This window comes from Peromyscus maniculatus, chromosome 8 (genome assembly GCF_049852395.1).
Source record: "Peromyscus maniculatus bairdii isolate BWxNUB_F1_BW_parent chromosome 8, HU_Pman_BW_mat_3.1, whole genome shotgun sequence".
NCBI classification, from domain to species: Eukaryota; Metazoa; Chordata; class Mammalia; order Rodentia; family Cricetidae; genus Peromyscus; species Peromyscus maniculatus.
In genome coordinates this window covers 73484416-73509007 of record NC_134859.1, presented here as the reverse complement: position 1 = coordinate 73509007, position 24592 = coordinate 73484416, and the positions used below count along the sequence as shown (strand labels likewise).

The 24592-nt window shown below is 40.4% G+C and overlaps 1 protein-coding gene and 1 pseudogene across 2 annotated transcripts in view; one reads left to right on the top strand and one right to left on the bottom strand.

Moving 5' to 3' along the window:
- Vmp1 (vacuole membrane protein 1) overlaps positions 1-24592 on the top strand; it is a 105713-nt gene that overhangs the window by 56688 nt on the left and 24433 nt on the right. For both annotated transcript variants that reach the window (XM_006983196.4, XM_016001747.3), the window contains exons 8-9: positions 19228-19308; positions 24096-24212. In XM_006983196.4, the coding sequence (XP_006983258.1) occupies positions 19228-19308; positions 24096-24212 (198 nt within the window). The remainder of the gene's footprint in view (positions 1-19227; positions 19309-24095; positions 24213-24592) is intronic.
- LOC121831568 (large ribosomal subunit protein eL31 pseudogene) lies at positions 95-3119 on the bottom strand (annotated as a pseudogene).

Below are 24592 nucleotides of genomic sequence, written 5' to 3'. Positions count from 1 at the left end.
ACAGTTGAATGAATTCCCTTGCCATATTGTGAAGTAAAGGGCATTATCCCTGGTTCTTTATTGGTTTGTTGTAGTTGTTGGCAGTTCTGAGACTTTAGTTGAGATTCAGCAGGTTGGTTCTCATCCACATCGACTGTAGATTTTTGAATGTGGTAACAGGCATGTAAGATGCCAGTGTGTAGGTCCTTGTCCTCATTATGTTTTCTGGACAAATGTACGTGGATATGATATGGAACGTTCCTTACTCCTTTGGCCCAAATGGCTTTCGTGAGCCTGGCATCAGTGTGCACATCTGGAGTTCCCATCTGGAGTTCCCATCTCCTTCATGGCAGATTTCCAGATTCTTTGAGCATACAAGGGGGAGACTTCATGAAGCCCACTCCACGTTTTGTGAACATTGATTGTGTGTTCTTGGGTCACTGCCTCATTGATGGCAGAATGGCTGTTCGTCTTCTTGCCACCCTTCTTCGTGGGGGCCGTTCTGCCGGGCCCAAGTTGGAAAAGACAGGCATGAGAGATTTGTTTTTTTTTGTTTGTTTTTGTTTCTTTTTTCAGTAGACACAAAATCTGAGTGTATTACCCAAATTGGACCCAAATTCTGGGCTTCAGTGAGCCTCCTGCTCTCTCTCTAGTAGCTGGGATTATTCCACCGCACCTGGCCTATCCGTGATTTGAGTAAAGTAACACACTCGAGATCACAGGGCCAGTGGATCATCTAGCCAAAGTCCAAGCCCGTTTTCTGGCTCTAGGGATTAGCACTGTGTTTACCATACCACAATTTAGCAATAATTTCAGTAGGTTTAATGCTATAAGAGATGAAGAGCTGGGGGCTAGAGAAGCAGCTCAGTAGTTACTGGCAGTTCCTGTTCCTCCAGTGGCCCCAGATCATTTCCCAGCTGCCTGTAACTCCAGCTCCAGGGGAGCCAATCAAGACCAACCTGAGCTAAATACCAAGACCCTGTCTCAAAAACACAGTGTGAAATGAAAGCTTTAAGCATTAAAATAAGTCTACATATGATGGGCTGTAGGGACCTGATTTCTCTCCATAACTAGTTATTTTTCTGACACTTATTCCAAATGAATTTGCTATTTTTATCTTATTTTTCTGTAGTACAGTCAGTCCTAGGGCCTTGCACATGCTGGGTGATTACTCCATCACTGAGCTGTACCCTCGGCCCTCTTCTTTGCTTTTTATTTTGAGTAGTGTCAAACTAAGTTGTCCACACTGGCCTTTAGCTTTCTGGGTAGCCCTGGCAGTCCTTGAACTTGCTGTCTTCCTGCCCCATTTTACTGAGTAGCTGGGATTTACAGCCCTGTTCCACCAGCCTGGCTTCCAGGTGATGTCATTTTGTCTCAGTTTGGCTAAGTCGATATAAATGGTATATTCAAGACATGCTACCTTCCATAGTGCCTTCTTGTCGGTGGAGTAAACGTCCTTTGGTGAACACCCCAGAATGATTATACAAGCTCTCTGACATTGGATTGGAGTTTGCTTCTAGAGACAGATGTACAGCCTCTGGTTTGATAGGAGCAGTAAGCGGGAACGTGGATCAACGATAATTAAAGCAATAAAGTAAAATGAGTAACTGTAAAACAGTCTTTAAAGATGGTTTCAATTGTTTTTAAATTGTTTTTAATTCTTGAAGGTAAAGTACTTCAGTGGTATAACGTTATCAGCAGGAAGTCTAAATAAATCACACACACACACACACACACACACACACACACACACACACACAACCTTGGCACTGGCTGCTTTGCCAAGTGCTCTCCAAGTAGGTTAAAGGGAACTTGGATATTTTACTGAAATTGTTGCTCAGTAACAGTGTTCAAGCTACATATTTACTTAAATTCTACCTCTGAATAATGTTTGGATTGCTTGCAATAACTGTTTTGAGAGAAAGAATAATGATGTGTTGATTTATGTTTCAATTTCTTATAATTATCTCATTTATTTTGTGAGTGCTGTATTGAGATTAGACAGTATTTTTCCACTAAACTGACTTCCGCTTGCTCTTGGCTTTCTATCCTGTTCTTTCTTACTCTATATCTGTGGGAGATAGGCATGAATAAGTGTAGCTTCTTGTAGCCTTGAACATCCAGTATTTTCAAAAGTTAAATTCTAAACTAGGCTGGTAGTGTAGGTCTGTAACCCTGCTAGTACTGGGGAGGTTGAGGCTAACGAATCACAAGTTTAAGGTCAACCTGAGCATCTTAGTGAGACCCCATCTCAAAATAAAAAGTCTAGGGGGGGATGCTACTGTGGCACCAAGATCTATGTTCAGTGCCACACACATCCCCAGTTATATTCTAGATGGCTCTTCATATGCTTGTGAACAATTTCATGCACGATTTTATTGTTCTCTTTATGACCATCTTTTTAGCCTTTGTTCCTGGCATCTGTAACTTGTTTTGTAATTATTTTTATTATATAGGTATTTTGCCTCCTCCATATATGTCTGTGTCCCACATGGATGACAGGTCCCCAGAGAAACCAGAAAAGGGCTAAGATCCCTGGAACTAAAGTCACAAAACATTGTGAGCTGCCATGTGGGAGCTGGGAATTGAACTCGGATCCTCTGGAAGAGTAACTAGTGTTTTAACCACTGAGCCATCTCTCCAGCCCCTATCTGTAACCTTATTGTCATCCTCATAGTTGCCCCAGGTTAAAGTTTGATTTATCTTTGGGGTCATTCCCTAGTACTAAGAAAATACAAATAAACTAAGTGGGGCCGGAGAGATGGCTCAGCAGTTAAGAGTTCTGGCCTCTTGCCTCTGAGCTCAATTCCCAATACCTACATAGTGGCTCGCAGCCATCTGTAACTCCCTCTTGATCCAACACCCTCTTCTGGCCTCCTCACTTACCAGACACACAGATGTTGCATATACATACGCATAGGCAAAACGCACATACACATGACAAATAGGTTTTTAAAAAGAGAAATACATGCAGGCAAAACTCATACAATTAAATAAAATTTGAAAACTAATAACAAAGTAATATCTCAAGCACTTAAATGAATGGTTCGCCTGCTTCCCTCTCTAGTCATCCTATGAGGCTGAGTTTACTTCCGCAGCATCTCCCCATCGCCATGCCCCTTCGCTGTTGAATGACTCATTCGAGCATGCCTCAATACCTAGTTAACATTGTAGTGGATTCTTGTGCGCGCGCGCGCGCGCGCGCGCACACGCGCGCACGCGTTTGTGTGTGTGTGTGTGTGTGTGTGTGTGTGTGTGTGTGTGTGTGTGTGTGTGTGTGTGTTTTGTTTTGTTGTGTGAGACAAGAGTTTCTCTGTAAAGTCTTGGCTGTCCTGGAACTCGCAGAGATCCACCTACCTCTGCACTGGGATTAAAGGCATGCACCACCACTGCCCCGGCTCTAGTGGCTTCTTAATTGGCTTTTGCTCTTTACTAATTTTCACCCTAAATTTCTCCACACCATCCACAGAACAATAGTTTTCTGAACAATAACCTGCTGATGAACTTTTGCTACTCAGGCATAGAGTACTCAGGCATAGAAACAGAAATCCGTTGGTAGCATGCTTACTCACTTAGTATTATCCCCCTGCTGGTCACACCTGCAGTCTCCTCACAACAGGAGGAAGCAGGAACTCAGAAATTCAAGGTCATCCACCACGACTTAAAGCTTGAGGCAGCCTGGGCAATGGGAGTCCCGTTTTCAAAAGAAAAAAGAACTTGACTATTCAGAAATATTTGGCTTTTGCTCAAATTGTGTATATACAGTGTGAAATCAGACTGTCTAACATTTTACTTGACCCAAAAGCATTCCAAAGGCTCTTCAGCAGTTTTTTAGATGCTTCATTGATTTGGTTTTGTTGTTTTGTTTGTTTGATGCTTAGATGGAACCTGGGTCCTCATACATGCTAGAAAACCCTTCTACCATTGAGCTACACTTCCCACCCAATAGTAGTGTTGTTGGTTTGCTAGAATACCTGTTTAAGCTGTGTTAAATTCCTTTGAAAAGAAAGAACTCTGGAGTTTGTAACTAGATAGTTCTCTCCCGCCTCTGGACTCCTGGGGTTAAAGGTGTACACCACTGTCCCTGGCTTTGCATCTTTGAGTCTTACAGCCCAAGGGTTGAGGGTTAAAAATCACATATAAGAGAACAAGCTAAAATGTAAGGCTTTCTTGTTTGATTGGTTTTAGTTTTTTTGATACAAGGTCTTTGATCCCTTGAGATCTGCCTCCCTCCACCTTTGCCAGAATTAAAGATATGTTCCACCATACCCAGCCTATAAGGGCTTTTTTTTTTTAAATGTGTGTATAAGTGTTTTCCTGCATGTATGTCTGTCCATCATATGTATGCCTGGTGCCCAAAGAGGTGGTTAACCTCCATGTGGATGCTGGGAATCAAACTAGGGTCCTTTGTAACAAGTGCTCTTAAGCCCTTAACCACTGAGCCAGCTCTCCAGCCCCTGTAAGAGTTTTCAAAATATTTTTTATAGTTTTCTTTTCATTTTTAAGTATGTGTGTGTGTTCGTACGTGTGACTGTGTACATGCACATACACACATATATATGGCAGGGTGTCTGTACATAAGTTGGTACCACTAGAGGCCAGAAAAGGACATCTAATCCGCTGAAGCTGAGAGCTCCAGGTGGATGTGAACCATCTGACATGGGTGCTGAGAATCAAACTTGGTTTTCTGGAAGAGCAGCAAGTGCTCTTTACCACTCAGCCATCCATCACTCTAGCTCCTGGACGTTTTAGTTCATATTGAATAAAACAACTTTTGTAGCTGTGCCTAAGCATGCTCCAGGGCCCTCGTTAAAATCACCATCACTAAAATTGAAGAAACATGAAAACTCCTACAGTAATTTGTTGATTCTATAAGCTCCATAACCAAAGACAAGGAGATTGACACATACTGGAGGATAAAGGCTGTACTCAGTGGTAGAGCAGTTGCCTAGCCTGTGCAAGGCAGGGTTTGAAACAGAGGTAACTCATTTCTTGATGTGTTCAAAGATGATCTTGTTGGATACTGCAGAGGCAACAGAAAGCGAGTCTAAGCTGGCTGTGTTATTCTTGTGTGTATAGCTGACAAAAGAGCATAGGAATGTTGTACATATTTACTTGGAAGAATATGTTTTGAATAAGATCTATCATATTGCCTAATACCATCTGTCCAAATGACCTGCCATTTGTGGGATTTCTTGTTTTGTTTTGTTTGGGGGGGGACGGGACGCAGTGTTAGTACTGAATTGCTGACTTTGTAAAAGTTTGATGTTTCATGTATTTGTTTTAATATTCTGCTTTGTTTTGTATTCTTACAATCAGAATCAGAAATTTAAAAGTCTAACTTCACCTTTTAGTAGAATGCTATTTGTTTTCCTCCATGTTCCTTCTAGTTAGCTGTCTTCTTATTGAGTATCGCCTGAGGTTAGGCACATGTCTCCCCACTAAATTCCATTCCCAGTCCTCTTGTTTCCTTGGGTTGGGTTTGGTCAGTGTCTCCCCTCAGTTGTCCAGGCTGTCACTCACTCTTCCTACCTCAGGCTACCCAGCAGCTGGGACTAGATGCCTTTGCCACTAGCCCAGACTCGCTAACTGCTTATTTTGGGCGTTTCTTTAAAGACTAGTTTATAGTTTCTAGATTTGTCTTATTTCAAGAGAATGTTCTCTTTAAGCTGGCAATGTTTGACTGATATTTGCACTTATCCTATATATTAAAACTAAATGCTATATTAAATATAAATTGTAGTATCTTTTTCCTTACTAGTTTGTATTAAATTTAAGACTAAAAGAACTTTTTTACCCAGTAAGATCATTATTCTTTCAGAAATTTCAAGTTACTTGCATTAGTTTATTAGTGTGTATGGTGCTGGGTGGGGTGGGGGCCACAACCTTAAACCTGGAACTTATCCCTTGTTTTGACCAACACTCATGACTAGTGCCTTTTCATTTTAGACAGGGAAAGACATTTTCCCTTTCAAAGAACAAGGTGTAAATGAAGGGTTCTTTGGGCTTTCTGTTGGTGATGACAGAATATTTGTCTCATCATTTGAGTTGGAGATTGTGGGAAAGCGTTTGATAATGGTTACTTAGACACCCAAAGTGCTTCAGCATTCCATTATGTTCTGTTCTGTTGAGCACATTTTCCTGTGAAGTGTTTGCAGTTGCCTACGCCTGCTGGTTTTCCCCCTGTGAAGTATCTGTTCCTTTTCATACGAAGATTTATGAAAGAGCTCATGGTATAGATGATCTGAAACTAAACAAGGGTTATTTTCATATGCGTTTAATGTCATTTGAACACTGAGTGCCAGTTGTTGCTGGGACGTGTTTTTGACTCTGTTGAACCCTTTTGCTGGTTGTGGTTTGTCTGGCCATCACATGACTTCTCTGAAAATTCCCCCTCCCCTTCATTTCCAGTAAACTGTTTGAGCAGGCGTGAGTCAGAGTGAAACCAGCTTCCCTGTAACCACAGGGCCTGTTAAAGAATTTGTCAGCGTGGGACTCTAGAGGGCTTGCGTTAAGCTTTGCAGCAACTACTATGGTTGTGTTGTGTCGGGAGTTCCTAGGAAAGCTTCCTCCTCTCAGGATCTCCTGCTCATTTGCATTGAGTTAAACTGGTGAAGTATTTTAGAAATGCTCATTTGGGCCTCATTGTCATTAGAGCTCGTGAAAACTACCAAGCACACCCAGTAACACTTAAGGGATTGCTGCTGCTGTTGTTTAAGATTTTTTTTTTAAGTGTATGAGTGTTTGCCTGTGTATGCACCTCATTCGAGTAGGGGTTAGAATAGTGCTAGATCCCTGGAACTAGTCGGATGGTTGTGAGCCACCATGTGGGTGCTGGAAATTGAACCCAGATCTTCTGCCAGAGGAAAAGCAGCCAGTATTCTTAACTGCTGGGCCATCTCTCCCTTAAGTCGTCTCTTAATGAGATTCTGTTATAGAATATTTCAACTGTTGGGACTGTTAATTTTGAGTACCAAAGCTTACTGCATTTTATTCAGCAAAAAAGGGTAACATTTAAAATGTCTAGGGGGGGGCCTATGAAGATGACTCAGTAATTAAGAGCACTTGCTGCTCTTCCAGAGGGACTGAGTTCAGTTCTCAGTACCCACATGGCAGCTCACAGCTGTCTGTAACTTCAGTTCTAGGGGATCCAACAGATCCCCTGGCACATTGTGCATGCAGGCAAAACACCCATACACGCAAAATTAAACTTAAAAAAATTAATGTTCAGTAATTGTCATTTGACCATACAGCATGATTTATTAGAATTTTTCATGGCTTCTTTTATTTGTTGTCTCAAGAAACTTTTGCTTAATGCTAAGTTGTTCTTTAGCCACTCTCGTGCCCATATTGGACTCTTTCTTGGTTTTCCGACTCTTCTTATATTCGTTGGCACAGGAAAGATAGCTGTGACCTGCTGCAAGCTGCAGAATGATTAGCCACTGGGAAGGCTGGCTGCCCCTGGTGTATTCCTGAGTCTGTTTCTTCTCTGTGTGCTAGTTTTATGGGTTTTGTTTTGGTTTGGGTGCTTATTTTTTGTTATTATTTAGTGTGTTTTTTGGTTTAGTTTCCTTTTGTTTACTCATGGAGGTTGGGACACGTGTTTGCCACAGTATGTGTGTGGCAGTGAGAAGACGGCTCTCCTTCCACAGGGGGATTCTGGGATTGAGCTTGGGTTACCAGGTTCATGCAGCAACACCTCTCCCCACGGAGCCATCTCACTAGCCCTGGCCTTGTTCCCAACACTTGGTTTCTTTGGCCCTCTGCCAGGATTATAGGCATTTACCACCATGCGTGACTTCCATGTTCATTTCTGAATTTAATCTTGTTATCTTCAATCAGACTTATGACTTCCTTATGTATATATGTATGCACACATGTATTCAGATGCTAGAGAAGGCCAGAAGAGTGTTGGAGCCTCTGGAATTGGAGTTACAGGCAGTTGTGAGTCTCATGCTCAACATGGGTTCTGGGAACTGAACCCTGGTCCTCTGGAAGAGCAGCAAGTGCTTTTAACCACTGAGCCACCTCTCTACCACCCCCACCATCACCTCCCACACACGTGCTTCCTTATTTAAGAAATAGAATAAAAACTAAAAACTAAATCTAAATCCAATGTCCTAATTTTTTTTCCTGCTTGCTCTTCTATAACATTGTATACACAGGAGAGAATGTTCTAGAAAATTTTGAAATAGTTGTTCCTGAGAGAGAATAGTGGATGTTTAAGATTGTGTTCTAGCCATATCCTTAACTTTCAGGATAAGTTTAAGTTTTTTAAGTTTTGTTTGTTTTAGTGGTGAAGCAATTCTAATTGAAACCATCTGATTTTCACATGAAAATAAGAGGTTAATATAACCCAGTCAGTAAGAAATCACAGCAAGTAATATTGGAGATTTTCTTCTTAGTTTGCTTTGGAGATTGGAGACGAGTGGTTTTGTTTTGGTTTGCTTTGTTCTTTTCATCTCTGCACCTGCTTACAGATGTGAACACATAAGTAGTAGGTAAGCATTAGGTTACCTTTGTTAACTGATTCACAAATGTCTTCTTTGCAGGTTTTGTATTTCAAAAACTGTAAAATGCCTCTAGAAAGTTCCTTTGATTGAAACTTGGACTATCAGACTGTATGGCTGTGTTTTCACTGATGGGTTTTTACATCAGTACCACACTGCTCAAAATTCAGGCCCCTCTATGCTTTCCCTCCTGCACTCAAGGGAGCTGTGGCTCAAGATGGAATTCGGTGGAGGGAAGGACAGTGGAATAACCATCAGTGCCCATTTCCTATGGCAAAGCTGTGTTGATTTTCAGTCAGCCAGGGCATTTGATTTGTCAGGAGAGAGCTGGAAGTTTTTCTTGCTAGGCATGTTAGGAATTTCTTTTATTAGTTTTCTTTCCATTTTTCCTATTTTGCATCTTGGAATGTAAAAACACAACAGTCCTGATTTTAAACTGAAACACTATGTGCAGGCCCTACGTTTGATCTCCAGCACTACATACGAAACGTTGGGATACTGGACTGGAGAGTATGCTTTAGTGGCAGAGCATGGTTAGTCAGCACCAGTGAAATTCTACACACACACACACACACACACACACACACACACACACACACACACACACACACACACACACCATACATCCAGCAATGTACAGTCATGTACCACTTAATGGCATTTCCATCTGTGCAGACTATGTATTATATCACCTGGTGATATCATATAAACCTACTTGGTGGTATTCATATTATATAAGGATGGAATTGCCTAATTATGCATTTCTCAAGATATGTCTTCATCATTAGGGAGTATGTGACTATACTTCAAATTTCTTTGTCAAATCCTCATGTCTTTGATATTTTTTATATGTGTTTTGGTTAACACATTATTAATTGTCTAGAATAATGGATTTCATTACCTTACCCTTTGGTTTTCTTGAGGCAAGGTCTTGCTGTATAAGCTCAAATGTGCTGTGTAGCCTATGCCAGCCTCACTTAATAGTCCTTGTACCTCAGTTTTCCATAGACCCACCTGTCTGCCTTATGTGTGCTGGGATTAGAGATGTGTACTACTAGGGTGAATATCCTTACTCCGTCAGTCTAAATTTCCTGTCTCTGGCTGTTTCGTAACTTAGTTTTCATAGCTTTGAATCCTTACTTTAAGCTCATCTGAACACATTGTGACCTTTTCCTTTTTCCCCACTGACTGGCTGTTGTTATTTATTGGCATAGAAGATTCATAGGTATGTGTTGCCTTGGTTGTTTTTGAGGCAAGATTTCTCTGTGTAGTCCAGTGTGTCCTGAACTTGCAATCCTCCTGACTCCATTCTATGGAAGGCCAAGATTACAGCTATATATCCTACCATACCCAACCACTTCGTGTGTATGTGTGCAGATCCTGTTTGTTTTTTTGAGACAGGTTTTCTCTGTGTAACAGCCTTGGCTGTCCTGGAACTCAGTCTGTAGACCAGGCTAGTCTTAAACTTACAGAGATCTGCCTGCCTCTGGGATTAAAGACATATGCCACCACGTCCTGCCCTGGATTCTTTTTAATTCCAATTTGAATATGAGAACTAATACTAATCTTATTCATAACAAATGCAACAACAACAAAACTACTTTAGGACTGGTGAGCTGGATAACTTAAAAAAATCTATTTTAATTTCATTCCAAACCAAAATAAAATTCTTAGGTACAAATCTTTAAAAAAAATGAAACACAGCAAGTACAAATTGAGCCCTCTTCCTAGCCTCACTTTTTTTTAAAGATTTATTCTATTTGTATTAATGTATTTGCATATGGATTTGCATATATGTATGCAGGTGTCATGGAAGTCAATAGAAGGTACTGGATCCCCTGGAGCTGAAGTTATGGGAGGTTGTGAGCTGTTTAACATAGGTTCAGGGAACTGAACTCTGGTTCTCTGAGAGCAAGCTCTCCTAACATCTGAGCCATCTCTCCAGCCTCTCGGGCCCACATTTAAAACACGCCGGGCGGTGGTGGCGCACGCCTTTAATCCCAGCACTCGGGAGGCAGAGGCAGGCGGATCTCTGTGAGTTCGAGGCCAGCCTGGGCTACCAAGTGAGATCCAGGAAAGGCGCAAAGCTACACAAGAGAAACCCTGTCTCGGAAAACCAAAAAAAAAATAAAAAAATAAAATAAAACACCCAAATCTGGGCCTGTGCCAGGTGTGGTGGCACACACCTCTAGTCAGGAGACAGAGGCCAATGGATCTCTGTGAGTTTGAAGCCAGCCTGGGTCCACATTACATAGAGAGTTGTAGGACAGTCAAGGTTACATAGTGAGACCCTGGCTCAAAAAAACAATAAAACAAAACAAAAAGAGTATTAAGTTAGAGTAAGCCAGGCATGGTAGCACATGCCTGAAATCCAGACACTTGGGAAGATGATGCTTGAGGGCCAAGAGTTCCAGACAAGCTTGCGTTATATAGTAAGACCCTGTCTAAAATAATAATAATAGTACTTATGGACTCACATTTGTTTAACATGTGTGTTATTCATAATTATCTCAAACTGACAAAAACCCAAGTGTTATACTAAAAGTAGAATGAACTGTGGTCTATCCATACAATAGAATAGCGCATATCAATTTCAGTAAATTGGTTAATCCACATGGAAAGCTTGGAAGAAACAAATAGATGTAATACTGAGCTAAAGAATCCAGACCTGCAAGAGGACATACTTTAATAATCCTGTTTCTATAAAGCTCAAAAAAAGGGGAAGCCAAGTCTGTAGCACCAGATGGTAAGGAGGATGGTGAGTCTGGCGAAAGGAGTGGCTTGTAGGAGCAGCGTTCTGTCCCTCAGTGGAAGTTAACACGGGTGTGTTTTTATAAAATCCACCAAAATGTGTGTTTTCAGTTTGTGTGAGCCAGGCATGGTATCACACATGTTTAATCCTGGCACTCAGAAGGCAGAGGCAGGCAGATCTCTGTGATTTCGAGGCCAGCGTGGACTACATAGATTCCAGACAGCCAGAGCTACATAGAAGACCCTGTCTCAAAAAAATTGTTTGTATGTATGTGGTATATGCATGTGTATGGATGGACAGGTGCACACACACCCTGTATATGTGTTGGGGCCAGAGCAGGGCATCAGATGTCCTGGCTTTGTCGCTCTCAGCCCTGTTGTTCCTTTGGGCAGAGTGTCTCCCTGAATCGGGAGCTCGGCTGGTAAACAGCAAGCCCCAGTGATCCGCCTTTTCCCATGGCACAGGGGTTATAAATGTGCATGGCTTCACCTGGCTTTTTACAGCCTGGGATTTAAACTCTTGTCTTTATGCTTGTTCAGTAAGTACTCTTACCCACCTAGCCTTACCCCAACCCCTGTACTTGAGTTTGGAAAGTATTTGAGCTATCCACTCTTGAACCAAAGTAAATTTGGTAACAGATTTAAAAAAAAAAAAAAAAACAGGGTCTCACTAAGTACCAGAATTTCAGTGTGTACCACTACATTCGCCTTCACGTGTAGTTTTCCACATTTATTTATCCATGTGTGTATGTATTTATTGACAGGAAAGATGCATACATGCCATAACTTGTATGTGAATATCAGAAGACAATTTATATGACTTGGTTTTCTCCTTCCACTATTTGGGTTCTGGGGAATCAAATATAGGTTGTCTCTTGGCCATAATTGCCTTTATCAACCGAGCTATCTCACAGGCCCCATATGTATTTCATGTGTATTTTATTTTCAGGGAAAATAAAAAAATCATCAATATTTCTATATAATACTTGAAGGTATAATTTGAGAGAAGTGCCATGAAACACACTATAGACTAATTGAGGTTCAATCAATGATGGTTTAGGTACATTTTTTGCTATAGCCTACAATACCAAAATACATTGTACTTTTCATTCTGTAGCCTACATATGTGTAATTGAAGTAAATGTCTGTAGAAATACTATTGTAGCCTGTTTTCTCCTGCTACAGCAGAATAACACAGACTGGGTAAGTTATACACAAGACTTTATTTGGCTTATAGTTCTGGAGGCACATGAGGGTCTCCTTATTGCATGAGAATATGTTAAGGTATATAACACGGTAAAAGAGTGGGAAGGACCAAGCACTGCAGTTGTATACATACAAGTAATACTATATGGACTGAGCAGGTTGTATTTATATACTTAGGAATATACACAAGAGTGTGTGTAAAACAGTTAATGAAAAAGAAGCCATGAATTCGAGAGAGAACAAGGGAAGGAACATAGGAAGGGTTGGAAGAGGGAAGGTGTAATTATATTTTAATTTCAAAAAATAAAATTATATATATATAAAAGAAAAGAGTGGTGAGGGAGTGTATCTCCCCCTTTTATGATGATCACATTCACGGGGCAGTGGCTGCATGAGCTGATCACCTCTTAAAGATCACTTCTCTCCACACTCTAGCATTGGGGATTAAGTTTCCAGCATATGGTCTGTGGCCAACCATAGCACACAGTATGTATTTGTGTCACTTGTAATCTTATTTTTATTCTATTTTATTTTATTTTATTCTAAATTAAAAATAACAGTCTTATTTTATTCATTAAGGAGAGGCTGTCAGAGTCTCAAGAGACAGCTCGGTGATTATTAAAAGCACTGACTGTTTTTCCAGCGGACCTGGATTCAGATTCCTAGCACCTACATGACGGCTCATAACTGTCAGTTAACTCTGATGCCAGGGAATGTGACATCCTCTTCTGACCTCTGGGGACATCAGGCATGAATGTGGCATACAAGTAAAACAACTATGCACAAAACAATTTTTTTTAATTAAAGTTTTTTAAAGATGCCATTGTGACCAAGTTTTTCAGAGTGAAATTTAGTTTAATGAAATCATACTAGATAATATAGATGAGTATGAATAAGGACAAAAGCTTGATTTTCAGATTTCTAGTTGCAGTTTTTCATCCCTTAATATTTAAGTGTGTGTTTGTGTCTGCCTCTGTCTGTCGAGTGCTGGTACTAAAGGCATGCATCACTATGCCCAGCTTACTCTGGGGTTTTAATACTGACTTTGAAGCTATTACAGTACCAAATCCAAGAAGATCAGAAGATCTATTAATTCAGAGTAAGTTTTAGCATATAATCATTTTAGCATATAATCTTAATATAGTTAAGAAGTGGTTAGGGCCGGGCGGTGGTGGCGCACACCTTTAATCCCAGCACTTGGGAGGCAGAGGCAGACAGAGTTCAGTGAGTTTGAGGCTAGCCTGGTCTATAAAGTGAGTTCCAGGACAGCCAGAACTGTTACACAGAGAAACCCTGTCTGAAAACAACAACAACAACAACAAAAGAAAAAAAAGAAAGAAAGGAAGGAAGGAAGGAAGGAAGGAAGAAAGGAAGAAAGGAAGAAAGGAAGAAAGGAAGAAAGAAAGAAAGAAAGAAAGAAAGAAAGAAAGAAAGAAAGAAAGAAAGAAAGAAAGAAAGAAAGAAAGAAAGAAAGAAAGAAAGAAAGAAAGAAAGAAAAAGGAAGAAGGTAGGTAGAGGCTATAGAAATGGCTCTGGTATCAGTTAAGATCACTTGTTCCCTTCCAGGGGACCCAGGTTCAGTCCCCAGTACCCTCATCAAGTGGCTCACAACTGGCATTAGCTCCAGCTGCAGGGATCTGATGCCCACCCTCTTCTGAACTGCCACTTGCACACATTCACATGCAGAAACACACACATACACATAACTAAAAATAATAAAGTAAATCTTTAAAAAAACAAAAAAGGCAGGTTAGAGGCTGGAAAAATGGCTCAGCAGTTAAGAGTGTTTGCCGCTCTTGCAGAGGACCAGGTTCTTCACTTCCCAGTAACTCCTATCTAGAGAACCCAGTGCTACCTTCTAGTGTCCATAGACACCAGAAACACATGTGGGGCATCGACACATTTAAAAAAAAAGAATCAAACAGGCAGGTTACTTAAACTTCCGTAAGATTCTAAGACAATACAGTATTTTTCTCCAGGATCGTTATATTTAAATGCTGGTTTTTTTTTTTTGTTTGTTTGTTTTAAATGCTGTTTTTGAAGAGTCTTTTCCAGCTAGGTATGCTGGCATACATTGTTAATTTATACTCTTCTGAAGAGCAGAGGCAGAGACAGGTAGAGTTCTGTGGATTCAACGCCAGGCTGGTCTACAGAGCAAGTTCCATACAAACCGAAACAATTAATAAAACAATAAAGAGGTCTTTCCATGTGATAAAAAAAGATTTACTGTTACTGTTTGAAGATAAATATTATTTAATGCCTGGGCGGTGGTGGCACATGCCTTTAATCCCAGCATTCAGGAGGCAGAGCTAGGCAGATCTCTGTGAGTTCGAGGCCAGCCTGATCTACAGAGCAAGATCCAGGACAGGCACCAAAACTACACAGAGAAATCCTGTCTCGGAAAAAAAAAAAAAAAAATATTTAATATGTTTGTACTTAAAATGTTAGAGTCAAAGATTAGCATTTTGCAGGCTGGTTATAACTTTTCTTCTCTAATAGTCCTAAATCCCTTTCTTAGAAAGAAGAAATACAGAGCAGCAGTGATCTGGGGTATTGTGATTTAAAGCTTTGGTTTGTTTGCTCTATTCTTGACACCTCTGGTGGTAGAAATGGCAGTCTTTTTTTCTCTTTGTTTTCTTGCAGCATTGGAGAATTTGTGGCTCATATCATTAGCTGTTTCAAAAGTGCAATTGGATAGATGCATAGTCACTGTGGGTGGGGCTAGTAATGGAACTTTCCTTGTACTTGGTTTATAACTGAGAAAGCCAGAAAAGGGTACATAGTACTAATTGTAAGTGTATGTTACTTGTTTAAGTGGAGCTAGAGAATGACCATGTCCTCTCAGGCACTTGAATTGTGAAATAGATAAAGGTTGTGAAATGTGAATACAGAGAAATGAAACTATAAAAAGGAATTTGTTTTTTGTTGTACAGGTTTTTTTCATTTTTTTAATATGACAACTAAAGAAGTAATCAAATTGGACTCTCCACATTGTTCCCATAAATACTGCAAGATTATTAAAATGAAATGTTAATTTCCTTTATATTTAACTGAACCATTGAATGCCTAATATACAAGTTTCTTTGGTAATCTTTTCCTCCTGTTTTTACTTAAAAATATTATTGGTACATATTTTCATTTGGCTTATTTGTTGTACTTGATGGAAAAGACAGCAACGTTTGTTGAAAATGTTTAGGAACTGTTTTAAAGCTTCAGGAACTGAGGGGTTTTCTGGTAGTTTTAGATGGTGTTTCTGGGTTTTCACAGTGAATTAATTGCCACATAATATACACAGAGTAAAATTCTCTCACTTAATGTTTTAAAGACAAGTTAAAATACATGGATAGTATTACTCTAAAACCAACATGAAAAGAACTGTCACATTATACACATAATACTTAGCAGCTAGGGAAAGCACCATGATCCAGAAGGTGGTTTCCCCAGGGTGACGCGTCTCCATTGCTGACCCCTGTGATTCCCCAAAATGGAGGGCATTCAACTGCATAATGCATGGTAGTGGGGGAATATGTTTGTACTTTCATCTGAATGAAAATTTATTCTTAAAGAATTATATAAATGAGCTGGGCATGGTGGCTCACTCCTTTAACCCCAGCACTTGGAGACAGAGGCAGGCGAAGCTCAGTGAGTTCAAGGCCAGCCTGGTCTACAAAACAAGTTCCAGGACAGCAAGAGCCGTTACACAGAGAAACCCTGTCTCAAAAAAAAAACAGAAAGAAAAAAAATTATATAAATGATGGACTAGAGAGATGGCTCAGTGGTTAAGGATACTGACTGCTCTTCCAGAGGACCCAGGTTCAATTCCCAGCATCCACATAGCAAGTCACAACTGTAACTCCAAGATCTGACACCCTCACACATACATGCAGGTAAAACAGCCAATGAAAATAAAATTTTTAAAAAAGAATATAAATGATAAAAGTACCAAGGGCTGGAGAGATGGCTCTGTGGTTAAGAGCACTGGCTACTATTGTAGTGGACCCAGGTTTGATTCCTTGCACGCACATGATGGACCACCTGTTATTCCAATTCCAGGGAACCTGGAATTCTCTTCTGGCCTCTACAGGCACCCTACATGCACATGATAAAATTTCAATGTACAGACAAGAACACTCATACACATAAAATAAATACATTTAAAAAATAAAAAGTAACTTACAACAACAACAAAAAAAAACACGTTAGGCTTGGTTGCACATGCCTTTAACCCGAGATCCGCCTGGCTCTGCCTCCCGAGTGCTGGGAATAAAGGCGTGCGCCACCACCGCCCGGTGCTAATTATTTCTTGTAATGAAATATAGTGCAGATTTCACATTGACTCCAGTTATTGTTCATGAATTATTTGGCACATAATTGTAACATTAATTTTTAGAACAGAAAACCTGAGAACTGTTAGAAAAACTGAAAGGACTATGTTAAATACATAAAATTTGTAAAATCTCCTTTTAATAAATTACTTTTACTATTTTTAAAAAATAAAACTTCCCATTAAAAATATGTTTTGTTTCTCTTCCTTGTAATACAGGTCAGCTGCGAGTTAAAAAGCAAAAGCACAGCCGGTGGCAGTGCCTGCCTTGCCGGTGTACGGTGTGTGCGCGGTGTGCGCGGTGTGTGCGGTGTGCGTGGTGTGTGCGGTGTGCGCGGTGTGCGTGGTGTGTGCGCGGTGCGCGCGTGGTGTGCGTGGTGTGTGTGGGTAAACCCTTCCACTCAGATCCAGATTGTGGAAGTGCTCCTGAGGATGACTGAGGTTGGACCCCGGCTCCTCAGAGAACCAGTTTTGTTTCCTTTGTTTCTCTCAGCTTCTCAAGAGATCCTGCCCCAGAGGGGAGACCGGCCTTCCCTAGTCTTCCCTGGTTATAGTCCTGTGTTGAATTGACTTTGTTTTCAGGATTTGTTTTTAAACTTAAAAAAAAAGGTGTTTCCTGCTTTGAGTCCATGTCTGTAATCCTCGATGTTTGGGAAGCTGATGCAGGAGGATCAAGAGTTCCAGGCCAGCCTGGGCAACATAGCAGAACCCCAGGCCCTCCTGGCGGGAGGGGAGCGGGGGGAGCTTCTTTGAGCTTCCATAGTCTTAAATATACTTTTGTAGGAGGAAAGAGTTATATATGATAGGACAGTGTGTTCATATGAGGTATCTAGAATGTTTAACCTTTGTTTCTTATATTAACTGTGTTATTATGTCTCTACCAGTTTAAGTCTATTGGGGTTCTTTCTTTCTTTTTTTTTTTTTTTTTTTTTTTTTTTTTTTTTTTTTTTTTGAGACAGGATTTCTCTGTGTAGCCCTGACTGTCCTAGAATTTTCTGTAGATCAGGCTGGCCTCACAGAGATCTGCCTGCCTCAGCCTCCCGAGTGCTAGGATTAAAGGCATGTGCCACCACTGCCTGGCTAGTTTAAATCTGTTGATCTTGTCTAATTCACAAGGTAAAAAAAAATTTGTATAATTTTATGAATCAGGGATTATGTAAGTGCCATGATAGAATGTACCTAGGTTTTCATTGATATAAAAAGAACATTTGGGGTGTGTGTGTGTGTGTGTGTGTGTGTGTGTGTGTGTGTGTGTGTGTGTGTGTGTGTGAGAGAGAGAGAGAGACAGACAGACAGACAGACAGACAGACAGACAGACAGACAGACAGGAAATTGCTCAGTCATAGAAAAGAATGTAATTTGGGCTTTTTGAGGCAATATGAATGGAACTAGAGGATATTATATGTTAAGTGCAGTAATTCAGGGACAGAAGCCAGGCAGTGGTGGTGCATGCCTTTAAACTCAGCACTCAGGAGGCAGTGGCAGACGGATCTCAAAGTTCCAGGACAGCCAGGACTACACACAGAAACCTTGTCTCAAACAACAACAACAAAAATTCCGGAACAGAAAGATAAATACCCTTATTTATGTATGGAAGCTAAAATGTTGGTCTAAAAGAAGGTAGAAGAATAATGGTTACATTTTTCTCTTGGGCATGGGGAGTGACGGATGAAGGGATGATGGATAACAGATACAAGGGTACAATAGGGTAAGAAGAATAGCTTCAGAATCTGTAGCATGGTAGGGTAAATGGTTGACAACAATGAAATTTTTCAAAATGGCTAGTTTAGGCCTAGATGTCTTCATTGTCTTGGAAAATTCCGGCTTTCTACCATGCTGTTGGAGGTTAAGTCTGTCAAGTTATAAAGAGGAAAAGAAGATAGGGTTAGCCAGGGTTTCTAACAGAAGGATTTGCCTCATGTGGTTTACAATATTCTGTCCATCTCTACAGAGAGAACCCCAGAGATACAGCAGTTCTTTCTTAAATGTGGGGAGACATTTAAGTATGTGAAACTCTGAAGATTTGTTTGCATGTTTTCCCTTGAAACCTGCTACTCCTTGAATGAATCAGTATGAGCCAGATGTGGTGGTACATACCTTTAGTCCTAGCTCTCAGGAGGAGAGACAGGAGGGTCATGATTTCAAGGCCAGTCTGCACTACAGAGCAAGAATCTGTATACAAACAAGTAAGAATTGATGCTACCAGATTGTAAGATACTTAATACAACCAACTATCATAGAGAGTTGACTTTTAGGACAGCAGATGCCTTTGTGGGTAATGACACTTGTTCCCAAGCCTAATGACCTAAGCTCAATCCCTAGAACCTATGTGGCAGAAGTAAAGAACCATCTCCTCATGTGTGTATATATATATACACACACACACACACACACACACACACACACACACAATCACAAATAAATGAGTGATATGTTTCAAAATCTTTGTTTTTACAGGACTTTGCATCACGGGCAAAACTGGCAGTTCAAAATCTAGTACAGAAGGTTGGATTTTTTGGAATTTTGGCCTGTGCTTCTGTAAGTAGATTATCTTTAGAGCTGTAAATTTCACTAAATGGTATGACTGTGTTTTGATCACTGTTTTTATGTGTATGCGTGTTTTGTAAGTATGTACATGTCCCACATTCATGCCTGCTGCCTGCAAAGGTCAGAAGAGGATCAGACCCTCGGGAACTGGAGTTAGGTGCTTGTGAGCCGCCGTGTGGGTGCTGGGATCTGAACTGGGAATGCTGAGCAGTCCCTCCAGCACCTCAGTTTGTTTTTAAAAGTACACTCCTGAATAAACAAAAATGTTGTTTGTGGGGGTTGTTTTGTTTGTTTGTTGATTGGTTTTTTTGGGAGGGGAGGTTGTTTTTTGTTTTTTTTTGTTTTTGGTTTTTTGAGACAGGGTTTCTCTGTGCAGCTTTGGTGCCTGTCCTGAATCTCACTCTGTAGTCCAGGCTGGCCCCGAACTCAGAGAGAGTTCACCTGGCTCTGCCTCCTGAGTAATGGGATTAAAGGCGTGTGCCACCACTGCCCGGCTCGTTTTTGGTTTTTTTTTTTTTTTTTTTTTTTGAGACAGGATCTTATAAAGTAGCCCTGGCTGGAACTCACAGAAATAATCCATCTGCCTCTACCTACTAATGCTATGATTAAAGGTGTACCCAACTATACCCAGCTGCTATCACTTTTACTGAGTATAAATTTTATGAATCATTCATGTTATTAATTGAGCTTATTTGCATTCGATAGGTTCATAATCTTGTTTATTGACTTCAAGTATTTCATCACACAATAATGACTCTAGATCTGAAAGGCTTGATTCAGCAAGAATGAAGTAAATAAGATTCATTATTCCTATGAAGAATTAATAATGAAATGAATTAGATAAGTCTTTTTCCAGAGCTCCAAGTATTAACAGGAAGATTCATATAAAATCTGACTTAAGACATTTTAGCTCCTATTTAGGTTATGACAGTTGCCTTGGAAGCATGAGGAATTCAGTTGGGATTCTCAGAATCATAAAAAGCCAAGGTAGTGGCAAGATGGGAGATGGAAACAGACAGATCCCTGATACACATACACATGCACACTTAAACCAAAATGTCCATACGCCTAAATTACTGTTGTTGATCCTGGAAACATTAGAGCTCTTCATAGTGTACTCCTCTTTTTTTGTTTTTGTTTTTGTTTTTCAAGACAGGGTTTCTCTGTGAAACAGTCTTTACTGTCCTGGAACTCACTCTGTAGACCAGGTTGGCCTCAAACTCACAGAGTTTAATCCCGAATGCTGGGATTAAAGGTGTGTACCACCACCACCACCACCACCACCACCACCACCACCACCACCTGGCATGTACTCCTTTCTAATCCAGTCCTCTATCACAATAATATAATGAATATAAAAAGGTGCAATGGAGGCTTTCCTCACAAAGACTGATAAGCTTTAGGATGAGATCTGTGATAAACAGATGTGGAGCACAGCTGTAGCCCAGCACTGAGTAGACACAGGAGGATAAGAAGTTCAGGGTCTGTCTTGTTGACACAGCAGGCCTGAAGTTTGAGGCCAGCCTAGGACACATGAAGCCTTGTCTCCAAAAGCAGCTTGTGAGTTGGTGAGATGCTTGAGGAAGTAAGTAGAGGCACTTGTGGCCTGAGCTCAACCCCCAGAATCCAAGTAAAGATGAAGACTAGTTGGTGTCCTGAAGTTTTCCTGACACTCACATGCATGTGTGCACACAAACACACACACACAAGCGTAAAACATTTTTGCAGTAACAAATATAGTGCCTCAAACATAAATGCTCACTTACTTTTATTGTAATTTTTATCGGCTTTTATCAATTACTACATCCTAGGAATAAATAAATAAAAGGTGGTGATAGCACATACCTGTAATCTCAGCATTTGGGAGTCTGAGGCAGGAGGATAGCTGTAAGTTAAAGACCACTCTGAGTGAGTTTGAGGCCAGCCTGGTCTATCTACATAGTGAGTTCCAGAACAGCCAGGACTACATAGAAAGACTCTGTCCATCAAAACCAAAACACAACAGTAGCAACAAAACCAAGGAAGTAAATGTTACCCTTGGGTATGTGCTTAGATGGTAGAGTGTTCACGCAGCACAGGCCAAAAGTTAAAGGATGAAAGGAAGGATCTGGAGAGTGAACATGAAAGAAAGTGAAAGATCCAGAAGAATGAGTAGACACATTTGAAATACAGTGTTAAAAGCCAGGGGTGGTGGCCTCGCCTTTAGTCCCCGAATTTGGTAGGCAGAGGAAGGCAATTCTCTGTGACTTTAAGGCCAGCCTGGTCTATACAGTGAGTTGCAGGACAGCCAGAGCTACATAAAGACCCTGTCTCAGAAAAATTAATAAAATGAATCTTCAAAAGTTAAGCCTGATGTGATGGTACAAACTCTTAGCCCAGGCTCTTGAGGCAGACACAGGTGTATCTCCGAGTTCAAGGCTAGTTTGATCTACAGAGTGAGATCCAGGGCTACACAGAGAAACTCCCTCTCAAGAAAGAGGGGAGGGGAGAAAGAAATACAGCATTAAGTGAAAAGTGCTGTGGATAAGCTGAGGAGCCTATTGGATAATAATGTTCTTAATTTGAGGCCAAGAGAACGGGCTGAGCCATGTTGCCTAGGTTCAGATCTTTTTCATAGGGGAAATGCTTTAATCTGTCTAACCATTTTTCTCTGCAAAATGTGTATGATAGATTCATGTAGCATGTGGGGTTAGGTGTGTTGGTGAGGCAAACCCCTTAGAACAACCTAACTAGCCAGAGCACTTGGTAAAAATTGTTTCAGTATTCCTGAGAAAAATGAACTACCTTTCATTTCCTGAAGCAGAAAGTTTGTATTCACTGTCACTCATTTGCACCTGTGTGTTGGAAATTCACTCCTCCATTCTAGGCATTATGTACAGTTAAGAGTTAACATAAATTTAAAGATGAGTGGGCTGTCTAGGAATTTTTTCTAAGATGTTTTTAATTAAGATTAAAGGGGCACTTATTAGTTATTTTGATGTCAACGTTTAAACTTAAGATAAAACTCCTTGGCGAAAGCAAATTTTAAAGCGATCTGTAGGGCTTTTTTGTTTGGTTGGTTATGTTGTATTAATATACATGGGTGTTTTGCCTGCATGCCGGTCAGTAACTGGTGCCTGCAGGAGCAAGAAGAGGACACTGGATCCACTGGGACTAGTGTGACAGATGGTTGTTAGCTACCATGTGGGTGGCAATCTGGAAGAGCAGCCTCTGAGCCACCTCTCTAGCCCTGAAGTCAAGTAGTTTAATTCTAATTGTCCTCTTGATTTATTTAATTATAACTTCAGAAAACAACAACAATAATATGCATGTCTCCTAGTGGCTTGATTACCCTTTTCTGAGAGTATCCAACTAGAGTGAAATATTCAGCAAGTTAAAAGTAAAATGTGGCCTCCGAGCTCTGTCTGCACTAGAGAGGAGGTGAGCCTTGCCCAGGAAATCTGAGTGTAGAGTCCAAGCACCTTAAAGGAGGAGCACTGGAACCCTCAGTCGCCATGGCAGTTTTCTTAGAAGACCATATGTGGCAAATAATTTTTTAAACCGGGCTTTGCTTTTGGAGTTCAAAAATAAAATTATATAAATTAATTGACTTATAAATGGCCCAGCCAACAGTCAGTACTTCTGTGGGAGAAAAATAAATGAAATGCCCCAAAATAGCTATGATTTCTTTACATTTTATATGAAATTGTTTATTGTGGGAATGTTTAGAAAGGTGTGTATTATCAATCACTTCTTTGTCTAGGACAGAGTATTCAAGACAGCTGAATCAGTGTGCTTTCATAGCTCCACCCTTGACCTTCTTTTGAAAATATGTCACGTGGCCCCAAAGCCTTAGGCTTTCTTAAAATTAAGTACAAATAATGAATTATTTTTTGAGACATGATCTTACTTTTTTTTTTTTTTTTGGATTTTTCGAGACAGGGTTTCTCTGTGTAGCTTTGCGCCTTTCCTGGAGCTCACTTGGTAGCCCAGGCTGGCCTCGAACTCACAGAGATCCACCTGGCTCTGCCTCCCAAGTGCTGGGATTAAAGGCGTGCGCCACCAATGCCCGGCGATCTTACTTATTTATCCTAAATGCTACAATTACAGACATGTAGTGCCAACAGCTAATAATGAGTTTTTAAATGTGAAAAAGTCCATCAATAAATGTAATTATGGATTTAACATAATGTTTACTGAAGATATGAGCTCTTCTAGATCATTGTGTTTGGGGTAAGAATTTATTTATAACGTCTTCAATAATCTTAAGACTGCATTCATACCTTACCATAGAAAACAGCCACCAAATGAGCAGAAAATCTACTAAAAGGAGTTAAATTTCTGCAGATCCATGGGTTTATCTATTTCTTATGTCTTAAAAACTGTGTATGGGGTGCAGTTTAGTTTGCTGTGATCTCATAGAAGGACAGTCTACGGTGAATATGAGACCCAGCTTAGGGACTCAAGTTAGAATTCCTACCTAGTCAGGTGGGAGATGGCTCAGCAGTTAAGAGCACTGGGTGCTCTTCTAGAGGTCTTGAGTTCAATTCCCAGCATCCACATGGTGGCTCACAGCTATTTTAATAGGACCTGATACCCTCTCCTGGCGTGCAGTTATATATACAAGCACTTATATGTAAAATATAAATAAATAAAATTCAAAAAAAAAAAAGAATTTCTGCCTAGTCTTTTGAACATTGTCATACATTGACCAGGGAACCTAAATTAAAGCTTTCCTTGAATTACATATGAAAGTCTTTTTTTTTTTTTTTCTTTTCTTTTTCTCTCTCTCTCAACAGATTCCAAATCCCCTGTTTGACCTGGCTGGAATAACATGTGGACACTTCCTTGTGCCATTTTGGACCTTCTTTGGTGCAACCCTGATTGGAAAAGCAATCATTAAAATGCATATTCAGGTAATTAGAGCAGAGTCACTGCTTGATGACCTGATGGAACCCAGGCACTGGTCGGTCCCTGCGTCCATCAGTTAGCTGCTGCCTAGATGATAAAGCATGCAATTTTAGAAATAGGTGAATTCCCTTGAATCCTCTTCTTTTCCTTCTTCCTTCTTGCTTCATTTTTTGTTCCATGAAACTATTCGAAACTTATAAAAGTAGTGTTCTGATGTGAGAAGATGTGTATCATTTTCATATACACAGTCACAAAGACGTCTCTCCTTCCTGACCACACATGAAGGAGTGCTGCCTTTCCTTGTTCCTACTTTCCTTCCCAGGCTTTGCATAGCACTTCTCTCTGCACCAATATCCTGTACTGAAAACCAGGCAGTTGTTAGTGC